At 24.2% G+C, this 22,249-nt stretch overlaps 2 protein-coding genes across 2 annotated transcripts in view; both read right to left on the bottom strand.

Annotated features, from left to right (window-relative positions):
- LOC122270380 (uncharacterized) overlaps positions 1 to 6,086 on the bottom strand; it is a 30,367-nt gene extending 24,281 nt beyond the window's left edge. Inside the window, exon 1 of the mRNA XM_087157188.1 lies at positions 9 to 6,086. The gene's annotated coding sequence lies outside the window, so the exon portion shown is untranslated. The remainder of the gene's footprint in view (positions 1 to 8) is intronic.
- LOC107453762 (uncharacterized) lies at positions 1,794 to 22,168 on the bottom strand. Its single transcript, XM_071177911.2, has 4 exons — positions 22,107 to 22,168; positions 14,753 to 15,021; positions 6,375 to 9,610; positions 1,794 to 4,537 (listed from the first exon to the last, which is right to left on the bottom strand). The coding sequence occupies exons 1-3, from the start codon at positions 22,153 to 22,155 to the stop codon at positions 9,548 to 9,550; spliced, it is 381 nt and encodes a 126-aa protein (XP_071034012.1). The 5' UTR covers positions 22,156 to 22,168; the 3' UTR covers positions 1,794 to 4,537; positions 6,375 to 9,547.
- Between the last annotated feature and the right edge of the window lie 81 nt (positions 22,169 to 22,249).

Here is a 22,249-nt window from a genome sequence, read left to right on the forward strand (position 1 = left end):
GCACACACCTAGAATATCATACTTGAAAAAATATGCCAGATATTTTCAGGAAATAGATATTAAAAAATTCTATGAACAGCAAGTACTAAATATGTACACAGGCCATATGATGTTTCCAACTATCCTTATCATAAAACTTTTTAAAACAAATATCACACATAAAAGGCTTTACTCCAGTATGTGTTTGATAATGACGTTCCATTTTCCATCTACATCTATTAGAATATAAGCACTGATCACATTGTAGTTCCTTCATTTTTTGTTTAAAAACTTGATTATACACACTAATTAACCCTACAAAAAACAATTGGGAAATATACAAAAACTGACTTTTTTTTTTAAAATAATGTTAATGCATGGAATTTTAGGAATTAATTGTATATCATATTAAATATACAGCTTTTCCACTAGCAAAAAAAAGAAACTTTTGATAAAAATATTTGGTGGAAGCTTAGAAGTATTATTCTAAAGTATTGGACTTGTTATATTCTGCATACAATAAAATGTTTTCTTTCCTTCTCTTTTAAAATATTTTTTTATGTGTAACTGAAGTAGTATTGTAGCAGCAATGTACCTAAAGAAGTGCAGAAAGTATTAAGCAAATCAAAACATTGTTTTTCCATTTGTATTTTCACAGTGAAATTTTATAATGAAATATCACGCATTGAGGAATGATCAAGAAACAATTTTATCAAATAAAACTTAATGTAAGAATAAAAAACTTAAGGAAAAAAATAAATAAATAAAAGACTTGGAACCCTCCCTACCACCCGTCCAAGTCACAAAAGATTCACTAATTATATCTTTTTAATGAAGTTGTTTACTCTGCAAAAATACAATACACTTGCATTATACAAAACAACTTTTACATTTCATGAAGAAACTTCAATGTTTGAATGATCATACATTTAAGCACATCTATTTTTAATCTCTCTGTCAAAATTAGTAAATTAAAAGAAATGATTAAATACTTCTTCATAAAATATAGCATACAGAATGTAAGTATAACAGCAAATAAAACCAATACCATCCCACAAGTATTATATTTAAAGTTAAAAGACAAAAAAAAATGTCTAACAAGAATAATAAAGCTTTTTATAATTAAATAAAAGAAATTCTGATAATAATATACAGCAGTAGTTTTTATAATTCCTGTTTACAATTAATTGATGCTGCATTTTTCATTATTATAAAAACTAACCTTTAATGAATTATGCGAAACTAATTCTTTTAAAAGCTATAACTAATTACATAATGTGTAACAATAATAAAAGAAAAACTATACCCCTTGAGCTTACAATGAAAAATACTAAGATTTTACTTACACTCTTGAAATAACGCTACCAATCAGTATCCAGGTCCTTAATGATAAACAAGTTTAGGTTTGTAGTGTGTTGAGAGCTATTAAACATCTATAATGAAATACTGAATATACAATGATAATTGTAACTACCAAACCATTTCAAAAGCTGGAAAAAAGCACGATTTGTACTTTAAAATAAGAAACAGAATAGAAAAGCTGAAAATAAATATTTAATAAAAAATTAAAGTGCATATGAAACAGATAGTTTATTGATGCATATGAAATAGATGATGCATGGATAGTTTATTTATGAAAGTGATAGATATGAAATAGATATGTTCTTTTTTAAATTCTAGATTACTGATAATACCACAACTTGATATTTTATAAAAATAAAAAAGTATCCATTTGTAAGACATAAATAAGCATAAAAATGATTAGTTACTAATAATAATAATATAAATAATCTCAGACAAAGGATGACTGCAAGTCAATTGTAAATTTAAACAATTTATTAGTAGTTATATATTTAAATCCAAAAGATATGCAATGTTTACATTCCAATTAATTAATACAAATTTTAAGAAAAACAAACCTATGAAACTTAACAATTTTAAGTTTTTATTTTCTATTCATTTACATTTGTCATAAGTTAATGAAAAAGAATGTACTACGGAATATTCCTTTCATTAGCAAATGTACTAAAATATATTCTGCCAGCAGAATTTTTTTTGAAGCTCATTAATATGAGGCTTAAACATCATAATTATCATAATCCAGTTTTAGTAATATTGAAACTATTGTACAGTAAAGACAAATTTTCTATGTATTTTAAACAAAAATTTTGAAAATGAAACAAAAAGAATGCTCAGGTGTCAATCTGTAAATTAACCAGTTTAAGAAAAATTAACTCACTATATTCCTAAATATAGTCTCAGGCACTTAATAGTTTTTAATTAATACATATAACACAAACATTGAAAGGATAAAATGTTTTTAAATTAATCTGATTATTATGTAATGACACATATAAGGATATTAATTAAATATCAAAAGATCACTGTTGGTTAAATTTTAATTATTAGGACTTACATTTAAGAATTTTTAAGAGTGATTAAAAAAACTGCCCACATATCATCGGAAAAAATACCAACAAAAAGAGACCCACACAAAATCTGCATTTAATTTGATTTTTTCATTGCATTTTAATTAATAGAAATAAATATGATTAAGAAATGGAAATACACAATATACGAATAATCTTAACACTAAGAAAAGAGTTCACTTCAAAAACAAACTAACAAGACATTTGATTATCTAATTGCACATATATTTTTAATCAACTAAAGTACTAATGGTTCACAAACATAACCAGTGAGAATTAAATTTAGGATTCTTCTAAATAAGTCTATGAATTAACAGAAAATTAGAAACAAAATACTTTTACAAAAAAAAAAAAAAGTCTCGTACAGCAGTAACTTTTTTTTACAGTACTTTTCCTCACTAATAATTACAAAACAATTTTCAATTAAATTAAAAATTGCACAAAGAAATAATTTTTTTAAATAGTCAATGCACCCTTTCATGGTTTTCGTTCACCGCTTTTTATCAGCAGTGATTGACTAAAGAAATGTAACAAACGATATATATTTTGATATTTACAGGAATAATACAAACATTGTAATAGTCATAACAAGATATCTTTCGCAAAGTATTAATAGACAGAAGCAAGATTCTTTACTTGAAATAATGTAGTAATAGTCGCAACTATTACTACAAAAAACTTGGACTTATATAAATATAACTTGAAGTATTTAAAATTATATTTATTTACAAAATAAATAATAAGTCAAAAAGTTATCAATTCAAATAAAAAGAATGTAATATTTTAGTTAAACAAGTTATATCAACTAATTTTAAAATATTTTTATAGATTTGACATTGCATTTTTACAGATTTAATAAATAAATAAAAAAAAAACTGCAGAAGAATAAGTTTAATTTTGATACAAAAAATAATTATATGATACACGAGTAGAGTAATAGTATTCAAGCTATATCATTTATTAATAGATACTATAATTATATTATTTACGGTTAAATTTAAGAAAGAAAAAATAAACTTTATAAATAACTAGCTGAAAAAAAGTAAAAATGATATATTTTTCGTTAAATATTAAAAATGTACACGGTAATACGCGCATAAGAACTTTTTCATGGAAAAAAAAAAAAATTCTTTAACTGTAAAACTTTTAAAGGCAAAAATTACATCTATTTTTAAAAAAAATCACAAATGTACAAGATTGGTAAATAGAAGGTCTTGTTTACATTTTCATTACATTATAATACAATTAACATGCAAAAAAGTCTAGATATTTTCCAAAGAATTCAGATGTTTGTACCTAAATGAATTTGATTTCTCAAGACTTTCTTATGTTTTTATAACTTTCCACATTTTGAAAGGAAAATTGTCAGTCTGAACAGCAACATCTTTTAAATAACTGTGTAAAAATATTTATGACTAATATATAACAAATAACTAACAATACAAATGAAATTGAGAAAAAAAAATTGAAACACTTTATATAAAGAACTAAATAGAAGTTTCTGTTTAACATAAGTGAAATTAAATAATTATACATACACTTACTCAAATATGTCTGGAATAAATTGAAGAAATACTCTTTCAGTGAAAATAAAGTATGAGAAGCTTTACAAACTGTTTTTTTCCTCATTATTTAATTAACAGTCATGATTTATTAGTTAGAATTTTCATCTTTGATTTTTTCTGAGGAAATGACATTTGTCGAAATAAGATTTTTTTTGCTTTTTGTAGAATTCATCAAGGAACTTCCACTTACGACTAAAGAAGAAGGGGCTGAAGGTCGGTGAAGAGTTTGATGTCTTCGAAAGGCACTTGGGTCGGAAAATCTGGATGGGCAGAGATGACAGGCATAAGGTTTTTCTCCAGTATGAACCCTGACATGAATTTTATGATGCCACTTCTTTGTGAAGCTTTTACCACATGTATCACAAGTAAATGGTCGTTCGTCACTATGCTTTGCATAATGACGTTTCATTTGATGATATTTGTCAGTAGTGTATGAACAAAAAGAGCATAAGAAATTAGAGTTATTAGAGTTTTCATTGCTATTGCCATAATTAAAGTAATTGAAGAGCCTTAAATTAGTAGATAAAGTATTGTCCAAACTCTTGTCCTTACTCTTCTTCGATCCTAAAAATCAAAATGTAAATAAATACACGTATTTTTTAGATAAGAACTATAATAAAATTAAAAGACTTCAACAAGCAACTTAAATATTACTATTCAAGACGTTAAATACTTATTAAAACTTTGTCTGTACATAAAATTTTTTAATGCTCACATTATGATGTTAAGTCTATATGAAGTGAACTAATTAAGCAATAGATACTTTGCACCATATTACAAGAAATAGCAATCCAGCTATATATCAAGGACCAACATATCGGCCAAAAAGAGAAACAAAAAAATTTTAAAAATGGTATATATTCTTTCTAGCTTGCTATAAAGAAAGTATAAATTCTCTCTCACCCAAAGCTATATAGCTACCATAAACACCTATAGCTACCTTGGGTAGAAGTTCAATTTAAAGATCGTTGAAGAAAATTCTAGCATAATTTCAGAGCTTACTTTAAGCTTACTAAATAAAAAATATGGTTAGCTTGGAGAAAATCAAACATTAAAATTTTTTGTCAATACCTGTAAAAAAACACCTTTTGTTAAATAAACAGTTAACAAAAATTTTTTTATTTCTGACAAAGTAAAAGCACACAAAGAATGAGAAATTTGTTTGACAAAATAAAACAAAAATTTTTAAAAATGTATGCTGAGAGAGCTTTCTGATAGTATAAATATCTTTTATAAAAGGCTTTAATCTGCAGCAAAAGAATGTTAAGCACTCAACTAATGAGAATAGATAATCAAATAAAATTTGAAAAGATACTATAGAAAAAATAGTAAAGTGTTTCTGATAATATTTTTTTAGAAGCCTAATTGAAATCAATAATTCAGACAAGGAATACTAAATGGAACAAAAATGTAAAGAATATCCAAATGTTAAGAAATTACAATTAAGAAATGTAAGAACGTTAAGAAAAACTCCCTTTTTTCCATTAATACCTTAATTACTACAATTCTTTAGCAATATTTTGTTCATTAATATTAAATGTCTTGTAACGAACTGGAACATTTCAGAAAAAAAAACTGCCATAAAACTTTTGTTTCATTAGAAAAAGTCAAAAAAATTCATATTAACTTAGACAAAATGCAAAAAATTTAGATTTTGCCAAAAAGTTCAAAATCTAATATTAGGAAAGATTTTAAAAATCATTTTTTAAAACTGACTCTGGACACTAATAGAGTGTAATTAAATAAGCTAACAAATGCTTCTTATTAAAATAAATGAGAAAAACATTAACCAAAGTGACTAGATTAAAACATGAAACTTGATTTTATAATAGCCCAATAGTAATTAAAACTAATGCATAAAACAAACTGTAAAATTAGGATAGAAAACAAAGCTTGATAGGAAAATATAAACAATGACTTATGGATATTCTTAATTTCATTAAAAAAAAATTATTCCAACAATTATTTTAAAAATATCACTATCACTATTTAGCACTGAAAAAAAATTTCATATCCTTAATTATTTTGTTAAATATTCATCAAAAATAAATTAAGCATTTAAAAAAAAAAAAAATAAGAAACAGAGCTTAAGTGAAAATGGAAAAAATTTTTACATTCAAATGAAATAAAAACAAACCTTAATATTAAACAATTTTCTTATTACAATAAATTATGATTAAACTATATAGAGCAATGAAAAACTTATTGAAAAAATACACATTATAATTTCAAAAAGTAAATTGTTGAAAAATAAAATACATAGTAATTAATTAAATAAGATATAAAATAAAAAAAATACGGATACATTTAACATTAATAATAAACATATATTCTAGATTAAGATACAAGATCAAAAATATTGATTCAGAAATCAATATATAAGTATCAAGATTTATATTACCAGTAGAACTTTCAAGTCATTCCATTTGACAGCTTTGTAAAAAAAGTACATTTTATTATTTCTACATATAATTTTAGGGTAAAAAATTTGCCAGATTTACTTTTCTTTACATGGAAATTAAACATTTAAATATTTTGAAATCAATAATAAAAACATCTTCAAGAGAAATTGATTTATTGGCTTTACTTTGTAACATTACTAACAAATATCTTTTTTGTTGACAAATGAAAATAAAAATGTGTGGCAATAAGCTATAAACAGAAATAAAGTCCCACATATTTCCAAAAGAAGAAATACTTAAACACATTGCCAATATTTATTGCACAAAAAAATTGAGGTAAATAAAATTTTAAGTCATAGCCTTCCATAAAACCTCTAACCGGGCTTATTATTTTTTTAATTTTTACAATGCAATCAGGTCAGTCAAATCACTTTGAATACATTCTTTAACTTACATGCATAGTAAGATCAAAAAAATATAATTCATTAACACTTTCACTAAATCACAACTCCCAAATGAAAATAACCTAAGGAGTTTTCACATTTCAAGTTTTACTTTATAAGTTAATTAGTTTACTTCATTATTCACTGAAATATGTTTATAATAAAATACAAAAATAATTTATTTAAAAATGGATAAATAATAGTTCAATAGCTAAAATGAAATGAAATAGAATGGCAGAATAAATAAACAAATGTAAGTACAAATATGAAAAGAAAAAAAAATATTTTTCAATATTTCACTTTAAAAAAAACATTTAAACATAAAACAATATTAAAAAATAAGAATGGACCATTTCAGCAAAAGAAAAGTTTTCTTTTCTTTTTTTTAAAAAAAAAAAAAAAAAAAAAAAAAAAGAACATAAATAAAAGTAAGCTCAACAAAATAATAATAAATAATTCTGAATTGCATTGTGTATAATTTAACACACACAAAACAAATTGATATTTTAAAAAGAATTTTTTTTTTTGAAACAAATTAAAATATATGAATATACATAACAAAGAATAATTATTTTTAATAAATGCTTTTACATATTTGTATAGTTGAATGAAAAATAGCACATACTTTTAGACATTACTTTAAAGTATTACAGAAATAAGCTTTAAAAAAACTTTATAAGTTTTTCTAAAATAAAATTTACAAACAAATGAAATAGGAAATTATGGAAAGTGGATATGTAAACATACAATTTTAAAGAATATATGACGTACAATACATAAATAAAAACACCACCAGCCACTGTATGACCAAATATTTATTTGTCAAAAAATATTTTGCCTTCATGACTCTCTACCTTTTCTATCTAGTAAAAGTTTGCATTTTGTCTCCTTAAACAAATTTTTACAAAAATTAGAAATTTCAAATTAAACTTAGATATAGATATTCTTTATCTTTGTACAGAATTAAAATGGAGTAAAAAATGAACTTTAAATTTAAGTAATACTATAGTTTCCTTTTACATATAAATAACACAATGTATAAATTCAGAAAATGGTAAATAGAAGCATAGAGTTATAAAACATTATCTCACACCCTTTTATAAATACACTGAATTGATTTTTTATAGGTAACCTTAGCAACAAATTAAAAATGGCGCCATTTTATGATTTTTATTGAGACTTATGGTTTTAGTGCAAAATATACAAGGAGGACTAATTTTTTTCTCCATTTTCTAACTTAAGATAATGTTGATGCTTTACCAATGAGTTAACAAAGTGAAATTTATCAAATGCCTAAAATTGTTCTTTGAAATCAAAATGATTAAAATGTAAGTAAGGAAGATAATTTTAAAATTCTTTTATGAGAAAATTTTAATTAGCAAGAACTTTTTTACATAAAAATAAGTTTCTATGGAAGAGCGAAAAACAAAGCTATCAACATAGCCAGATAAGATAGAGAACTCCATTAGAAAGAAAGGTGCCCAGCTAGTCTGGAATACTCCCCCAGTACATATCTGGTACTCTGGGGATAAGGTGGGTCGTGCTTTGACCTTAAGAGGTAATAGAGGCGATCAGACCGTGTTCACTAGATTCATCAGTGGTCACATAAGGTGCATGAGGTACGAACAGCAATGAAAGGTCTATCCCACCTGCAGCAAATGTTTCTCCAGTGCAGCCAGCAAGGCCCACCTCCTTAGCTGTGTGGATTTTGAAAAGGAGGATTTTCTGCGCGACCCGGTCTTATTTTTTGATTTCCTGAGGGTGAATGGGTTCATGGACCTCGTCTAGCTCTGCTAGACCAGTGGGGATGAGAAACAACAACAACAGATGATAGAGAGGAAAAGCATAATTTATCAAAAATATTTAAAATTACAAATAGAAAAAGTATATGCTTGATGTTGCAAATTAATCCATACAGGAGTAATTTAGATTTCGTTTTGAGAATCCCACTTTAAAAAAAAAGAAGAAAGATGTGATGAATTAAGGAATTTTTTGAAAAATATAAAAAAGGCATGACTTATGTCTTTACAAGATGAGAAAAAGGAGAGAGTATTTAAACAAAAATAATATATACAATAAAGAAATACATTTAAATATTTTTTTTGAAATTAAAAGGTATAAGAAAATAATTTGAGTATAATTACAAAGCAAAAGTGTGTCATTTCATTGAAGAATCAAAACAGGTGTGAAACACATGATTATTTATTAAGACTTCTTAAGTGTTCCATACACATAAAAATAAATCTGCAGGTTTTGGGAAGAACAAGCTTCACTACACCAGACAGTTGATGCCTGATGAAGAGAAGCTAGCTCTTCCTGAAATATATAATTTTCAAGTGTATTGTGTCCTAAATAGCCATAATAAATATTCAAGTGTCATTTTAATTTTATTTTTTAAGGATATGAATAGACAAAAGGAATACAAATAGAGAGCATAAATTAATGTAATGCATAATGATGACGCATTTTATGTTGTTTTAAAAGAGCATATCGAGTAAATTGAGTACTACAAAGATCACATTGATAAGGTTTGTTACCGGTATGAATGTAGAGGTGATTTTTTAAAGTATCCTTATGATTAAAAGATTTTCCACAAGTGGTGCAACGAAAAGGACGCTGCTGAGTATGTGTAAGAAAATGTCGCTTTAAATGTGATAAAGAAATAGCTGAATATGAACAATATTGACATTTAAAAGGACGATGTTTCTCATGAGTTTTTGTATGCCTTTTTAACAAGGTCTTTGAAGAAAAATGCTTCCAACATATTTTGCAGTAATATCCGTCAAATAAACCTGAAAAAGCAATTTTAGAGAAATAATTCAAAGCTTGAATAAAATTTATAACAATAATATTAGAGCAGCATTCATTAAAAGTTTTGTTTTAGAAAAGGCATGACAAATCTTAAAATTTGTACAAAGGAATTTAAGATAAATAACATTGTTTAACATAATGCGAGAATTATAAGCAAAATTAAAAGTTAATTGTTCTGTTCAGGTACTTAATATAGTTTTACATTTAATATAAATTTAAATACTACACTGCATGTTATGTTTTTTTCCCTCCCGCTTACGTATATAGAAAACTATAAATCAACAATGGAAGAGGGGAAAAAAGAATATAAAGATATAGTTTTAGATACCCTTGTGTAATTTTATCATGACTATGTCAAAGGATCCTTTCTCTTAAATTTTTGGTATAATTAGAAGTGCAAAAGTTGCTAAAAATTAAGTTGAAATCCATTATTAAAAATATTAATGTTTAGGTCTTGCATGTAAAAAGAAACTGAATAGTTTATTTCATACTATAACACAGTAAATTTTTTTCCTTTAGTTTAAAATGGAAAATGCTGCTCTAATAAATTACAGTATTGCAAAGTTATTTTATAGCTTTAATTCAAATAATTGATAAAAAGAACTAAATTGATACACTTTACTTCTTTCAAAGTTGACACAATTAAGAGGTAAAATTTTTAATAAATTAATTTATACAGTACACTTTATTACAGATGCGTTTAATTATTTAATGCTATACTAAATAAATATTGAATTTATTCCAAAATAAGTTAAATATATACTAATTACAATTAAACAAATTGTGTGAAGGATAGTTATAATGGGATAAAACCTAGCATTTCGTTACCCAATTTACTCAAACAACCGGTAAAGTATTTTATCGTGAACTGGTAAAATGAGTAATTAAGACAACTCACATAATTTGTATAAATGCTATATAGTGGAACTTAAAACAATTTTTGGTCAGTTTGTTTTAGATCATTCACATAGTTTTGACAATGAAAAATATTTTGAGCCTGAACCTATTTTAAAATAAATAAAATTTATATTAATAATAATATAAATATTAATTTTGCTATTTAAATAACAAAAAAGTTGAATTATATAATGTAACAATGTTTAGGTAGCAAAAGAAACAAATAAAGTTAATAAAAATAATTCTTTCTGCTAATAAGTAGGAAAAAAAAAGGGACTGGTACCGGTTCGTGGATCAGCCGTTAAAAAACTATGTAGCTTAGATGACACAGCAGTCTTACTTTTGTGTCTTACTTCAATCTTACTACTAAGAATGTAAAAAGTATACATGGAATGGAACCACTTTGGGAAAACACTGAACTAAATATTTAAGAAACTATTTATAAGTAATATTTCTGATAATTAATAAATTTTTTATCTGCAGAATTTGTTGCACTAGAAATTTAAAAACTTCTTACAAAATCTAGTTTGGCAAATCCTTCTATATTTAATAAACTATAACATAAAAAAGAAGCTACAATAAAGAATGAATGTCATAATATTTTTTAGCTATTTTACTGAAATTGTTAACATTAATAAATTATAAAATTTTTCAAACCTACACAGAGATAACAAAATAAAAAGAATCATTACAAAAATAATATAAACTGATGAAAATATAATATAATTAGTATATTCTCATCAAATTATTTTTATTTTGTAGATTTTACTAAGATATATTTATTTGACTTTCTATCTAAACTAAAAAAGTAATTTAAATTTCCTATTGTTAAAAAAACGAAATATAAAATTCCAAGATCAAAAATTAACAGAAAATAATGAAATCCTCTTTGAGAATGTTTTTTGTTTATCAAATCATGATAAGAAAGTGGTTTTTCCATGCATGTAAATAATTTAAAGTTCAAATTAAATTACCCAAATAATTGAATTTAACTGCTTTTTAGTAAGTTACACTAATTATTAAAAAAAAAAATTTTACTATGTAATAAGACCATCTGAAAATTAAACACAGACACAGTTTCTAAAAAATAATTTAACCAATGACAATTATTCTTAGAATATGAACACTATTGTCTAAGATGCTAAATAAACCAGTTAGTTATAAATTCTAGAAACTTTTTTAATTTATAAATATATGAGCACTAGAAAATAAAGGACAGAACTGTGACTTAAATTAAAAATGTTAATTTAAGATATATACCTAATTAATTTAAAAGCTATACTTTTAAAATAATTTGCTAATTAATCTACAACTAAGAAATAAAAAAAAAGCTTCCTTTTTAAAAATATGACAAAAACATAGCAGATGCTTAAGGATATTAAAAAGAATATGCAAAATTACAGAAAATATGTACAAAGTTAAATCCAACTACTCATGCATAAAGTTAGAGAAAGAAGAATTTTAACATTTTCACCAGAGTCAGATGTAGATGATTTTACATAAACAAATTTACTTTTAGATTACTCATGCTAATCAGTTAATTCAAAATTTGATTTATTATAAAATTTTATTCTCCTGTACTTGTCATTATATGTATATATATATACACATTAAAATATTTTTTTTACAACAAACATAAAAAACAATAGGTAAGTTTTCTTAATTGTGTTCATTAATAACAGATGCAGTTCTGAATTGTAGTATATTTTCTTTAAGTAAAATATTAGAAAAAAAAGCAATTTAAATTAGTATGCAAATTGAATTTACAACTTTTGAATCGTATGCGAATTTAGAGAATAGCCACACAAGTAAAAAATTATATGTAATTAATTTAATGCAAAAAATTAAAAAGAATCTTACAAGCAAGCTGTAAAAAGTTAAAAAAAACAACAACATGAAATTAAATTTTTTTGTGGTGAAGATATTAGAAAAAATTTAATGGCAATAACAAGCTATGTGATAAATAAAATGAAAATTATTAAGCATTAACTTACTTAGATTGAACTTAGCATTATATCAAACTAGTAATTACATAAATTTGGAAACTTATTTAACATTTGTAGATATTGCTACCCCAATAATTATTGAAACTGTTAAAACTGTTTTAAAATATTAAGGGCAAAAGTAAGATTAAATGAAATCTAAAAGTGTATTAATTATAGTTATGTAACAAGTATTTTGTTTATGTCATTCTGAAAGTTGCTTTAAAACTTTATTTGTCACCTAAGACAATGAACTGAATAGATATACATTCCAAATCTTAAAACATATTTTAGGTTACCAAACAAAAAAAAATTCTTTACGAAGTTTTAATTTAAAATTTACAAGCTGAAATACTTGATAATACTGCTACAAATAAAAATTTACTTCAACGTCTTTTACTTTTGTTAAAATCAAATATGCTTTTTAAGTACAAAATTTACTCAAGATATTTTTTTTTATCAAGCTAGAAGAATAAACCCTTTATTCTTACTTGGGTAATATTTAACATTTCGGGTTTAATGCTAAGTTGTAAAGTTCATTATAAACACTACTTTCAAAATTCTATTTTGGTGTTTCTACTCATTCAAAAATTAAGATGCACAATTGATAATTTGCTCAAGAAATTTTGAGCCAATGAAAAATAACTTCAAAATAAAGAAACAATGTTTTTTAAAGGCTAATAAGTGATAAAGAAATATTTAAAACAATACTACTTCTTTAATTAACAGTGAAAAGTAAAATTATTTCAAGTTAAAAAAAATACATGTTGATTTGAATTAATGTAAAATGAAAAAGCGTAGGACAGATTAACAGCTATACAAGGGCAAAATATAAAAACATACATTGGTATATTTACCTTCATAGCAATGGAAAGCAAAATATTTAAAGAGCGGAATAATACCCATCCCCCTAATTTCAATGGATTGACAATGTTTAGGTCAATATAATAGTAGAAAATTGAAATACTTACAATAAATACTTAAAACAAATACATGAAAAACTTTTACAATATGAAATTTTTTTACAGGGAACATATAAAAGTATTATGTGAAAGAGGAAGATAGTCATTTATAGTACAATTTTAAATTTACATAGGAATAGATATATTTTCAAGTTCGAAATGGTTCAAACAATTTAAACTTACTACTGAAAGATTTGTTTTGCAATACCCGCAACTAAAAAAATAGAAGGATATTAAATGCTAGATGCAGAAGATTTTGAAAGAAGATAAAGATGAATTCCTAGAACAGCACTTTACTATGAAATTTTAAAATAAATAAATAAATAATTATGTTTGCAATATATATATATATAGATAAGGTTATAATGACGAAATCTAAGTATGACAACAGTAAAATAACAAACATTTGTCTTTCAACCGACTTTTATGTATAAAACATTATAATATTTGAATTTATATAATATTTTTAAGATTTTAATAATTGAAAACTTAGAACTAGATATGAGCAGAAGCCCTTGTACATTTTTTGTCTAACTTTACTACATTTACTAACAATTTAGCACCAAGACTGTACTATGTTTATTTTTTAATTAATTAATCAGTTATAAATTAAAATAAATACACCTAAACATAACAAATAAATAAAATAAAATTACATTTTGAAATAATTTTATAAAGTATAGAAAAAATTATTCGTAACATAGTTTTGGTAAAACTACACATACAAGAAAAATGGCACAAATAAAGCTATTCTTAATACTAGTTTAAGGAATGGTATAATAGTTCACTGAAAAACAAAGATACAAATAAATAAAAGAGAGGATTTGGTTATTCTTTCAAAATGTAGCATTTTAAAAACTGCAAATAATCATATCTTTTTGTTGCTAATATATTTCAGTTAACTTTAACTTTTAATTGAGAACTCAAAAATATAATTGAAACATTCTACAACTCATCATCAAGTAAAAAATATATATTCCTCATTATTAAAAATATTTCTTTAATGTTTAACATATGATTAATATAACTTTTCTACAACTAGTGGTATAACATTAGTATATTAAATTTCTTTCAAGTAAAACTTCAACAAGTTGCTAGTATAGTAATTGGAATACTAGTAGTATTTAATCAACAAGTGATAATTTGAATATTCTAGTGTTAGTAACCTAGCTATTAAAATTTTTGTAGAGCTAATTGCGTAGTATAGATAAATCTGAAATATAAATAGGAAACAGTGATAACATTAAACACATGCTGCTCCAATTCTTCCAAGAACATTTACCATATGTGTGACAAAATTTTCACTGAATCTGTGTTTTAAGACATGAACCCTTAAATTTGATTTTTTCTTGAACTTCATACCACATATTTTACAGTCAATTAATTTATTTGCTGCAAGATCAGTTTTTAGCAAATTTTGAGATCCACGATGACTTCTAGAAGAAAGAAGATCACTGAAACGATATAAAGTGTCACCACCACATCTTTGTAAATTACAGGGAAGTGAGATAGAAAAAAACTTTGCTTCACAAACACCAGAATAAGGGCTCCCTGGAAAATAAACAAAAATGTTATACAAAGTAAAATATAGAAAAATAAGTAATGTGTGTAAGAAGTAAGTCTGAGTTAGAAATTGACACATCAAAGGAAAGTCAAGTTTCTTATTATTTATACTTAAAAAAAAGAAAGAAAAAAGATTAACCTCGAAAAGTGAGCCCAGCAGGTCTACTTAGAGTTTGTCACATAATGGACAGATTAATGTGTTAAGAAAAAAATAATAATAAGTGTTTGAAGTTTTAATTTTACTAATGACACACACATAAGAGACAGATAATTTTTTAGACATAACAAAATACGGCAGGTTGCAAATAAAAATACACAACAAATCTAGAAACGAGAAAAAGTTAAAGTTAATAGAAAATCTAACTAATGCATAAAATCGTCACTTAAAAATTATTCAACAGAATCTCAACTTAGAATATTCTTGAGAATATACTACATTAATTCCTAACATTTTCAAGAATAATTCTATACATTTTATTATCAAGACTTTTAAAAAATAATGATAAATTTTTATATAAAATTTACTTTGAAAAAAAAAAAAGTTATAATGGATGCTAGTAATTAACAAAAATATTTAAGTTTTAAGGCTCAGAATCAAACAAAAAATAATGTCAAGGAAAAAATTACACACACAAAACCATTACTGTTTCATATTAAATTTTACTAGTTAGTAAGAGCTCAAAAGTGCTTTTACTAATGTAGTCAAAATTTAACACAACAAATATAAAGGGAACATCTAAACTGTTAACAGGTGAAAACTAACATTTATGATTACTTTCAAGATTGTCAAAACATCAAGATGCTTTCTTGTACTGTGATATATATACATAAAAAAAAAAACACTAATGATTGTGACTATCTTCACTTCATAATTAAATTATTTTTTGCTATCAGATTTTGAATGGAAAATTTAACTTTTATTATACAATAAAGTTATTTTTTTTAAATGTTATTCCAATCAGTTTTTTGAATGGTAAATTTAATTAATTAGCACCCAGTGTCATATTTATAAGACAGTTTTTTTTTCAAAAAATCATATATTGTGATAGGACACTTGTTAAAGGATTATCATTTGTTTAGGATAATCAAAAGCTTCTTAATTACCATAATTTTTTTATGATTTAGGTGTCTGTCACTATTTTTAAGACAATAAGGAGTTGGAACTTCTTGGAAAAAAAGAGGAGTTACAGCAGAATATAGCCATTTAGTTTAACATCAGATAATAAATCAACTTTTCTAGGAAGTCACTTTTTATGTCACTTCAATATAAAAAGTCAAGTTAAAATGGGTTACTTATTTTAAAACCGAAACTGTGAATAGCGTCAAAATATTCGCTTAAGTTAAAAGAATTTAAATATTATCTCAGTTAAAAAGTCTATTTCTTTCTTTAAAATTTGTGCCTCAAATCAGTCATTTTACAGGGTTTCTCCATATAACCTCCATTCTTTAAAATTGAGTTTACAAAGGAATTATTTGTTTTAATAATACTACTCTTTTTGAAAGCTTACAGGGTTAAGAAATACTAAATGCAGAGACGTAGTTAATAAATCCTTTGTTATAACTCGTAATGTTAAAAATGAAAATTCTAAGATGTATACATGAACAATTCTCATAACTAAATAGGATAATAACCGTGTAAATATGCTCAATTCAAATAAAAATGCTTCAGATTTTGGAACAACTTAAAATATTAAACTTTAATCTAGTATCAACAATTATATTAAACTTTAGTATAGTATTAATAATTATATTAATAAATAGTAAATTTTTTTATCCAAACTTATTTTATTACAGAAAGATCAAATGTAATTTTTTTCAGAGAAAATGACACCTAAGTTTAAATTTTTAGTAAGCATATATATAATAATATAATAAGCATAAAAGACATAGAAAAAGTACTGGAAAGCAATTTAAACAATAAATCACTTAAATGATTAATAAGTCTTTTTACATTTATCACATAAGAAAAACCAGGGAAAAACAGCTGAGAGAGAAAAATACACTAATAAACAAAATATATTCTTGTATTAGACAGAAAAATAAATACCCTTTTTTTTTTCAATAATTCTTAAAATCAATAAATGATTAAAACCTGAATATTGCCCATTTTATATTAGCTACAAGAATTTTTAATAAATATCTTCTGTTTTAAAATACTAATATATAATGAAGAGAAGCTACATAACAAAAAATTAATTTTGTTTTTTTAAGGATCTTAGAATTTAAATTTTAAAGCCCTTAAAAAAATATTACTACAAATCCTAATATTAATCTACATTTTCTCCAAAGAAACCATTTTGCAAAGGATGTTGAAATATTTATAAAGCATATTTAATTATTTTTCTTTTTTTTTTTTACATAAAATATGTTCTTCTAATAAGCATGTTCTTACGTAAAAACTAATATTTTTAACACATCCTCTGAAAAAATGGTCAGTCTTAAAATAAAAGTTGGAAATTCGATTTAATGTGGTAAATAATATATGCAAACTAATGTTATCACTAGTTTAAAAAAAGTTTCTAGAACAAAAAGTAGAATGTGTCGGATGATGATTGATGGAAATAACCAACTTTAGCAAGCTTACTGTACTTTGAACTAGATGGCGCATTTGAGCTCTAGAGTTGCAGGTAGAAAATTACTACTTAAAACACATATATATACTAGAATGCACATGTAGTAAAACATTTTATAAGTGGAACAAATGCATTTTCTCAGAATACTATTAACAATTAATTAGAGTTATGTAACAAAGTTTTTTAGAACTGCTTATTTTTTAAAAATGAGTAATATGCTACTTTTAAAGCCTACAAATATGACATGGTGCAATTGCCCAACGATCTTTCAAAAATTATTTGAAGAACTATTTATATTTTTTTTGTTTATGTTTTAAAACAAAATGTGTTTTTAAATTTGATTTCGTAGCACTACGAAAAGAACAGATTTCACATTGGAAAGGCTTTTCTCCAGTGTGTGTACGAAAATGTTCTACCAAATGGCAGTTTTTTCCAAATGTTTTTCCACACACTGAGCAATAAAATCGATTAGAATTTTTGGAAGAAAGATTTAAGAAATTATTAGGTTCAGTTTTTTCATCATCTTCACAGCAAGATATTAGACTAGCTTCAATGGAATATTCCATCAATAAACCTATTAAGAGAAATATTACAGATTTAATCACACTTGATAAGAATAATTAAAATTGTAATTAATTTAACTAAAAATATAGTGGGATTGAGATATTAATACCATAAAAATATAATTTTAAAACTGTTTATTCAGACTAAGAGTTTTTTTTAAAGCAAGAAATTTTAGACTTGCAAATGCTGAATTAAATAAAATATGATTAGAATAAGCAAGACAAAGATTCAATAAGATTTAAATTTGGTGAAAAAAAAATCATAAATTATACGATTTGCATTGATTGAAAGAATGTTGGTAAAAAATTGACAATCAATTTATATTGACATAGTAGAAAACTAACATTTTTTTGGCACACAGTATATAGTTATTTTTTAATATTACCTGTTAGCATTTTTGTCCAACAGCAAAGCTTAATGTGTCAGTTTTTTTTAAAAAACAACAACAAAAAATTGGGCAACATTAGGTGCAATATTAATAACAATAGTTAAATAAATGAAAGGAAAAAATTAATAGAATATAATCTAAAAATAAACAAGATGATCATAATGTAAGATATAAGATTTGTAAGAAAAAGTAAATAAGAGTCATTATTACCAATCATTTAGCTAAATACATATTACCTATAAATGCTCTATTAGCAATAGATATTTCATTTTAAAAACGTAGCCTTACTTCAAATTCAATCTGCCCTATTAATATCAATTATTTAAGCATTTAATATAGTTTGTGTGTATGTATACACACATATATATAACAAGATGCCAACTTTCTACGATTTTTGGATAAACTTTTTTCTAGAGGTAGCTAAGCTTGTGTTTTAAAGTAAACTTCCTAGTTTTGTAAATTTAATTTATTTTCTAAACTACCTACTACTCAAAAGCTCATATTAAACAAGACTTTTTATTTTTAAAGCTTTTAAATTATTTGATTTTATCTTCATTTTTTAGTAAATTTATATTGTACACTTATTTACTAGATAAAGCACATAGATGTTAAAATATGCACATTTATTATATAAATGCATTTTATTTTTTAATATTTTTGAATTAAATTGTGTTGCTATTACTCATTTAATAGCTCATATAAAAAATAAATAAAATTGATAATGATAAAAAAAGAGGTATTTTATTTTTCATAGTTTAATTCAACTGGTTAAAATGATGTAAATAAAGGATTTTCAGTTCTTTTTGCAGAAAAATTAAGTTATTTGTTCAAGATATAGTTTGTTGATGTCTATATTATATTATCTCACAAGTTTGAAACATTATTTGAAAAAAATATTCTTTATTAGTTTTCCAACCTATAAAATCTCATTCTCTCACTCAGCAACTCTTACTAGCTGCATTTAACACTGATAATATTGTTTTTAGAGATTAATTTTTTGGTCTTTAAATGTTTTTTTTCTTTTTATTTAGCATAAAAAGTGGGAAATTATAATTCATAATATTCACTCCCTCACTGTAATTCAAAATTTTCAAATAATTATAATTTTGGTAGAAACATTGCACATTTTCTGATAAATTTTCCATGCAAATTTTAGTAAATTGGAAGAAGTTCATCAGCTTGTGGAAAGAAACTGAATAAGCAAATTAAATAATTGTCAAGATGTCAGCCCTCATTTAAATTTATGAAGTTAATTTATTTACTAAAAATGTATTGATTAATGTTTTCATTTCCTTTAATGGGACACTTAAAGATTGCATAATTTTATTGATATGAATATACTTCAGAAGCAGAAAATGTTTATTTTCTCATTCCCTCATTGTCAGAGAATGACATTTTTGCAATTTATGTATGTAGGTTCTTATAAACGTCAAAAGCAAATAATGTTATTTTTTCATTCCTTCATCATTATCATTCCCTCACAGTGAAAAATTAGCACTTTTATGCAAGATTGATTTTTGTGGCTTTAAAGAATAGTTGAAAAAATATTTTTGTTTCAATTGTTATTTTTAAAGCAGTTAAGGACTGACACATACTTAAAGATATTCATTAAAGTTATTAGTTTCACAGCATGTTGTCATTCAATCACTTTAAAAATTATAATTTTAGTATTTTTTAAATACTAGGCGTGACTTATGTTTTTTTTGTATAGCACTTTTCCCCATATTTTAATTAAAAAAAAATTATAAATTTTTGCCACAATTTGCTTTTGTGTTTTTGCCTTACCTGAAAATAGCCTACTTGTAGAGAATGATCAAATTAATAAAAATTAATTCTTTAATTTTCTGAGACTAAGTCTTTCATAAACGAGTTAAATATATGAAAAACTTATATTAAACTTTTAATGTGATATTAGCTGACAGCATGAAAGTTGTTTTAAAAAGTATTTAATTCTAAAGTTTCCTACAATAATAATGAAATCAATAATGAACATGTGAGAGTTTTGTTACAATCTTTGAAAACTTTAGTAAAATTCACAACCCCTTCTTCAAAAACATCAAAATCTTACCAATCCACACCACAATAATATGATTATAAAAATATTTATTAGAAATAGTAATCATCTAAAGATATTGGATAAGGTCATTAAAAAGAAATTTAAAAAAGAATACTTTATAAAGTAATTTTTTGTCATAAGGACAAAATTAAGAGAAATAAAAGAAGCTTTTTACAATTTGAAAAGTGTACAACATACTTTTATTCTCTATAAAGAAGAACATCACATTTAGACTACTAGTGACTTAAAAAAAACTCTTAAAAGGTAAACTTAGACAGGAGTTAAATTGGAAATAAGTAGATATTAAAGATCGATAAGATACATTCTAGGAACATTTTTGGCAATATTTGTTCCAGTAACAATCTGTAGAAAAAAAGGCAATGCAAATTATATGTATAAAAATATCAGCAAAACTGAACAGATTTTACTAAATAAACCAAGAACAATCCTACACAGATTCATAAAATTGTTGGATATATTAAGTAAAGTATACAGAATTTTTGTAATAAATTATCATATAAAGTACAATTTTAGGTTTAGCATCAAAACACTTTGAAATTCTATAAAATCTCCCATTAAGTGAATAATGTTGGATACAATTACTATATACTGTAAATAACACCCCAACAAATGATTGCTTAAATGTAGGATTATTCTTTTGCAATGAATGCAATCCTGCATAATATTACAAATTGTAACAGAATAAAATAAAAGTCTTGCAAAAAGTTTAAATCTGCCAACTGAGAAATGTAAAAACTGCTATTGATTACTACCAATGAAAGTAAAAAAAATAAATAAAAATAAAAGCATTTTTATATAATGATCAGTGAACCATAATACACAAATTTTACAAATCATAATAAGAGGTTAAGTTTAATTAATAGATATACAAAATAGATGTGCAAGCATATGAAAGCTTGTAAATATGCTACTTAGATTAAATATGCAAGGGAACTTAAATTATATTCTCACGATATTATAAGAGAGCTAAAATTTGACAGCTAAGAAATGCTTAAGTTACCATCGATATTAACGCACAAGCTTTTGGAAGCATTAGACAAACATTTTTTAACAATTGGCAAAGAAGATAAGTAAGAATTTTATAATTCTTTAAGGATAAATTATAAACTATGATAAAGTGATTTATAGTTTTGACGATGGATCTTAGTTATGCGTGGTAAGTTTAGTAGAGGCCATTCAACTCTAGAGTGACCTGGAGGAAAAAAAAAATGTAAATCAAATTTCATGGAAATATATCCTGTAAAACAAATCGAAAAGCTTGTTCTATTAAGCAAACTGCAACAAATTATAGAGAAAAATGTTTTTCGAGATAGAAGTAAGGTTAATTTATATTATGGAAATAGAGGTAGCAGTTCTGGGTTTAAGAACAAAAAGAAATAGACTTCCTAATTCAACGTATTTCTTGAAATAAAATGATAGTTGAATATGTTGCTAAACGTAGTCATCGATAATTTGACAGAATATTACAAACATTTTAAAGTAACAAAATAAATAGCCTTTGCAGCTTTTCTAGTACACATACTCAATAACAAATAAAACAAAAAAAATGAATATAATATTTGTCTTGATTTTATTTTTCTTTAGCTTATAGCTTGTCTCGATTATAAAATGCTT

This window comes from Parasteatoda tepidariorum, chromosome 2, assembly GCF_982258835.1.
Source record: "Parasteatoda tepidariorum strain Cologne lab strain chromosome 2, Ptep-v5.0, whole genome shotgun sequence".
Classification (NCBI taxonomy): Eukaryota; Metazoa; Arthropoda; class Arachnida; order Araneae; family Theridiidae; genus Parasteatoda; species Parasteatoda tepidariorum.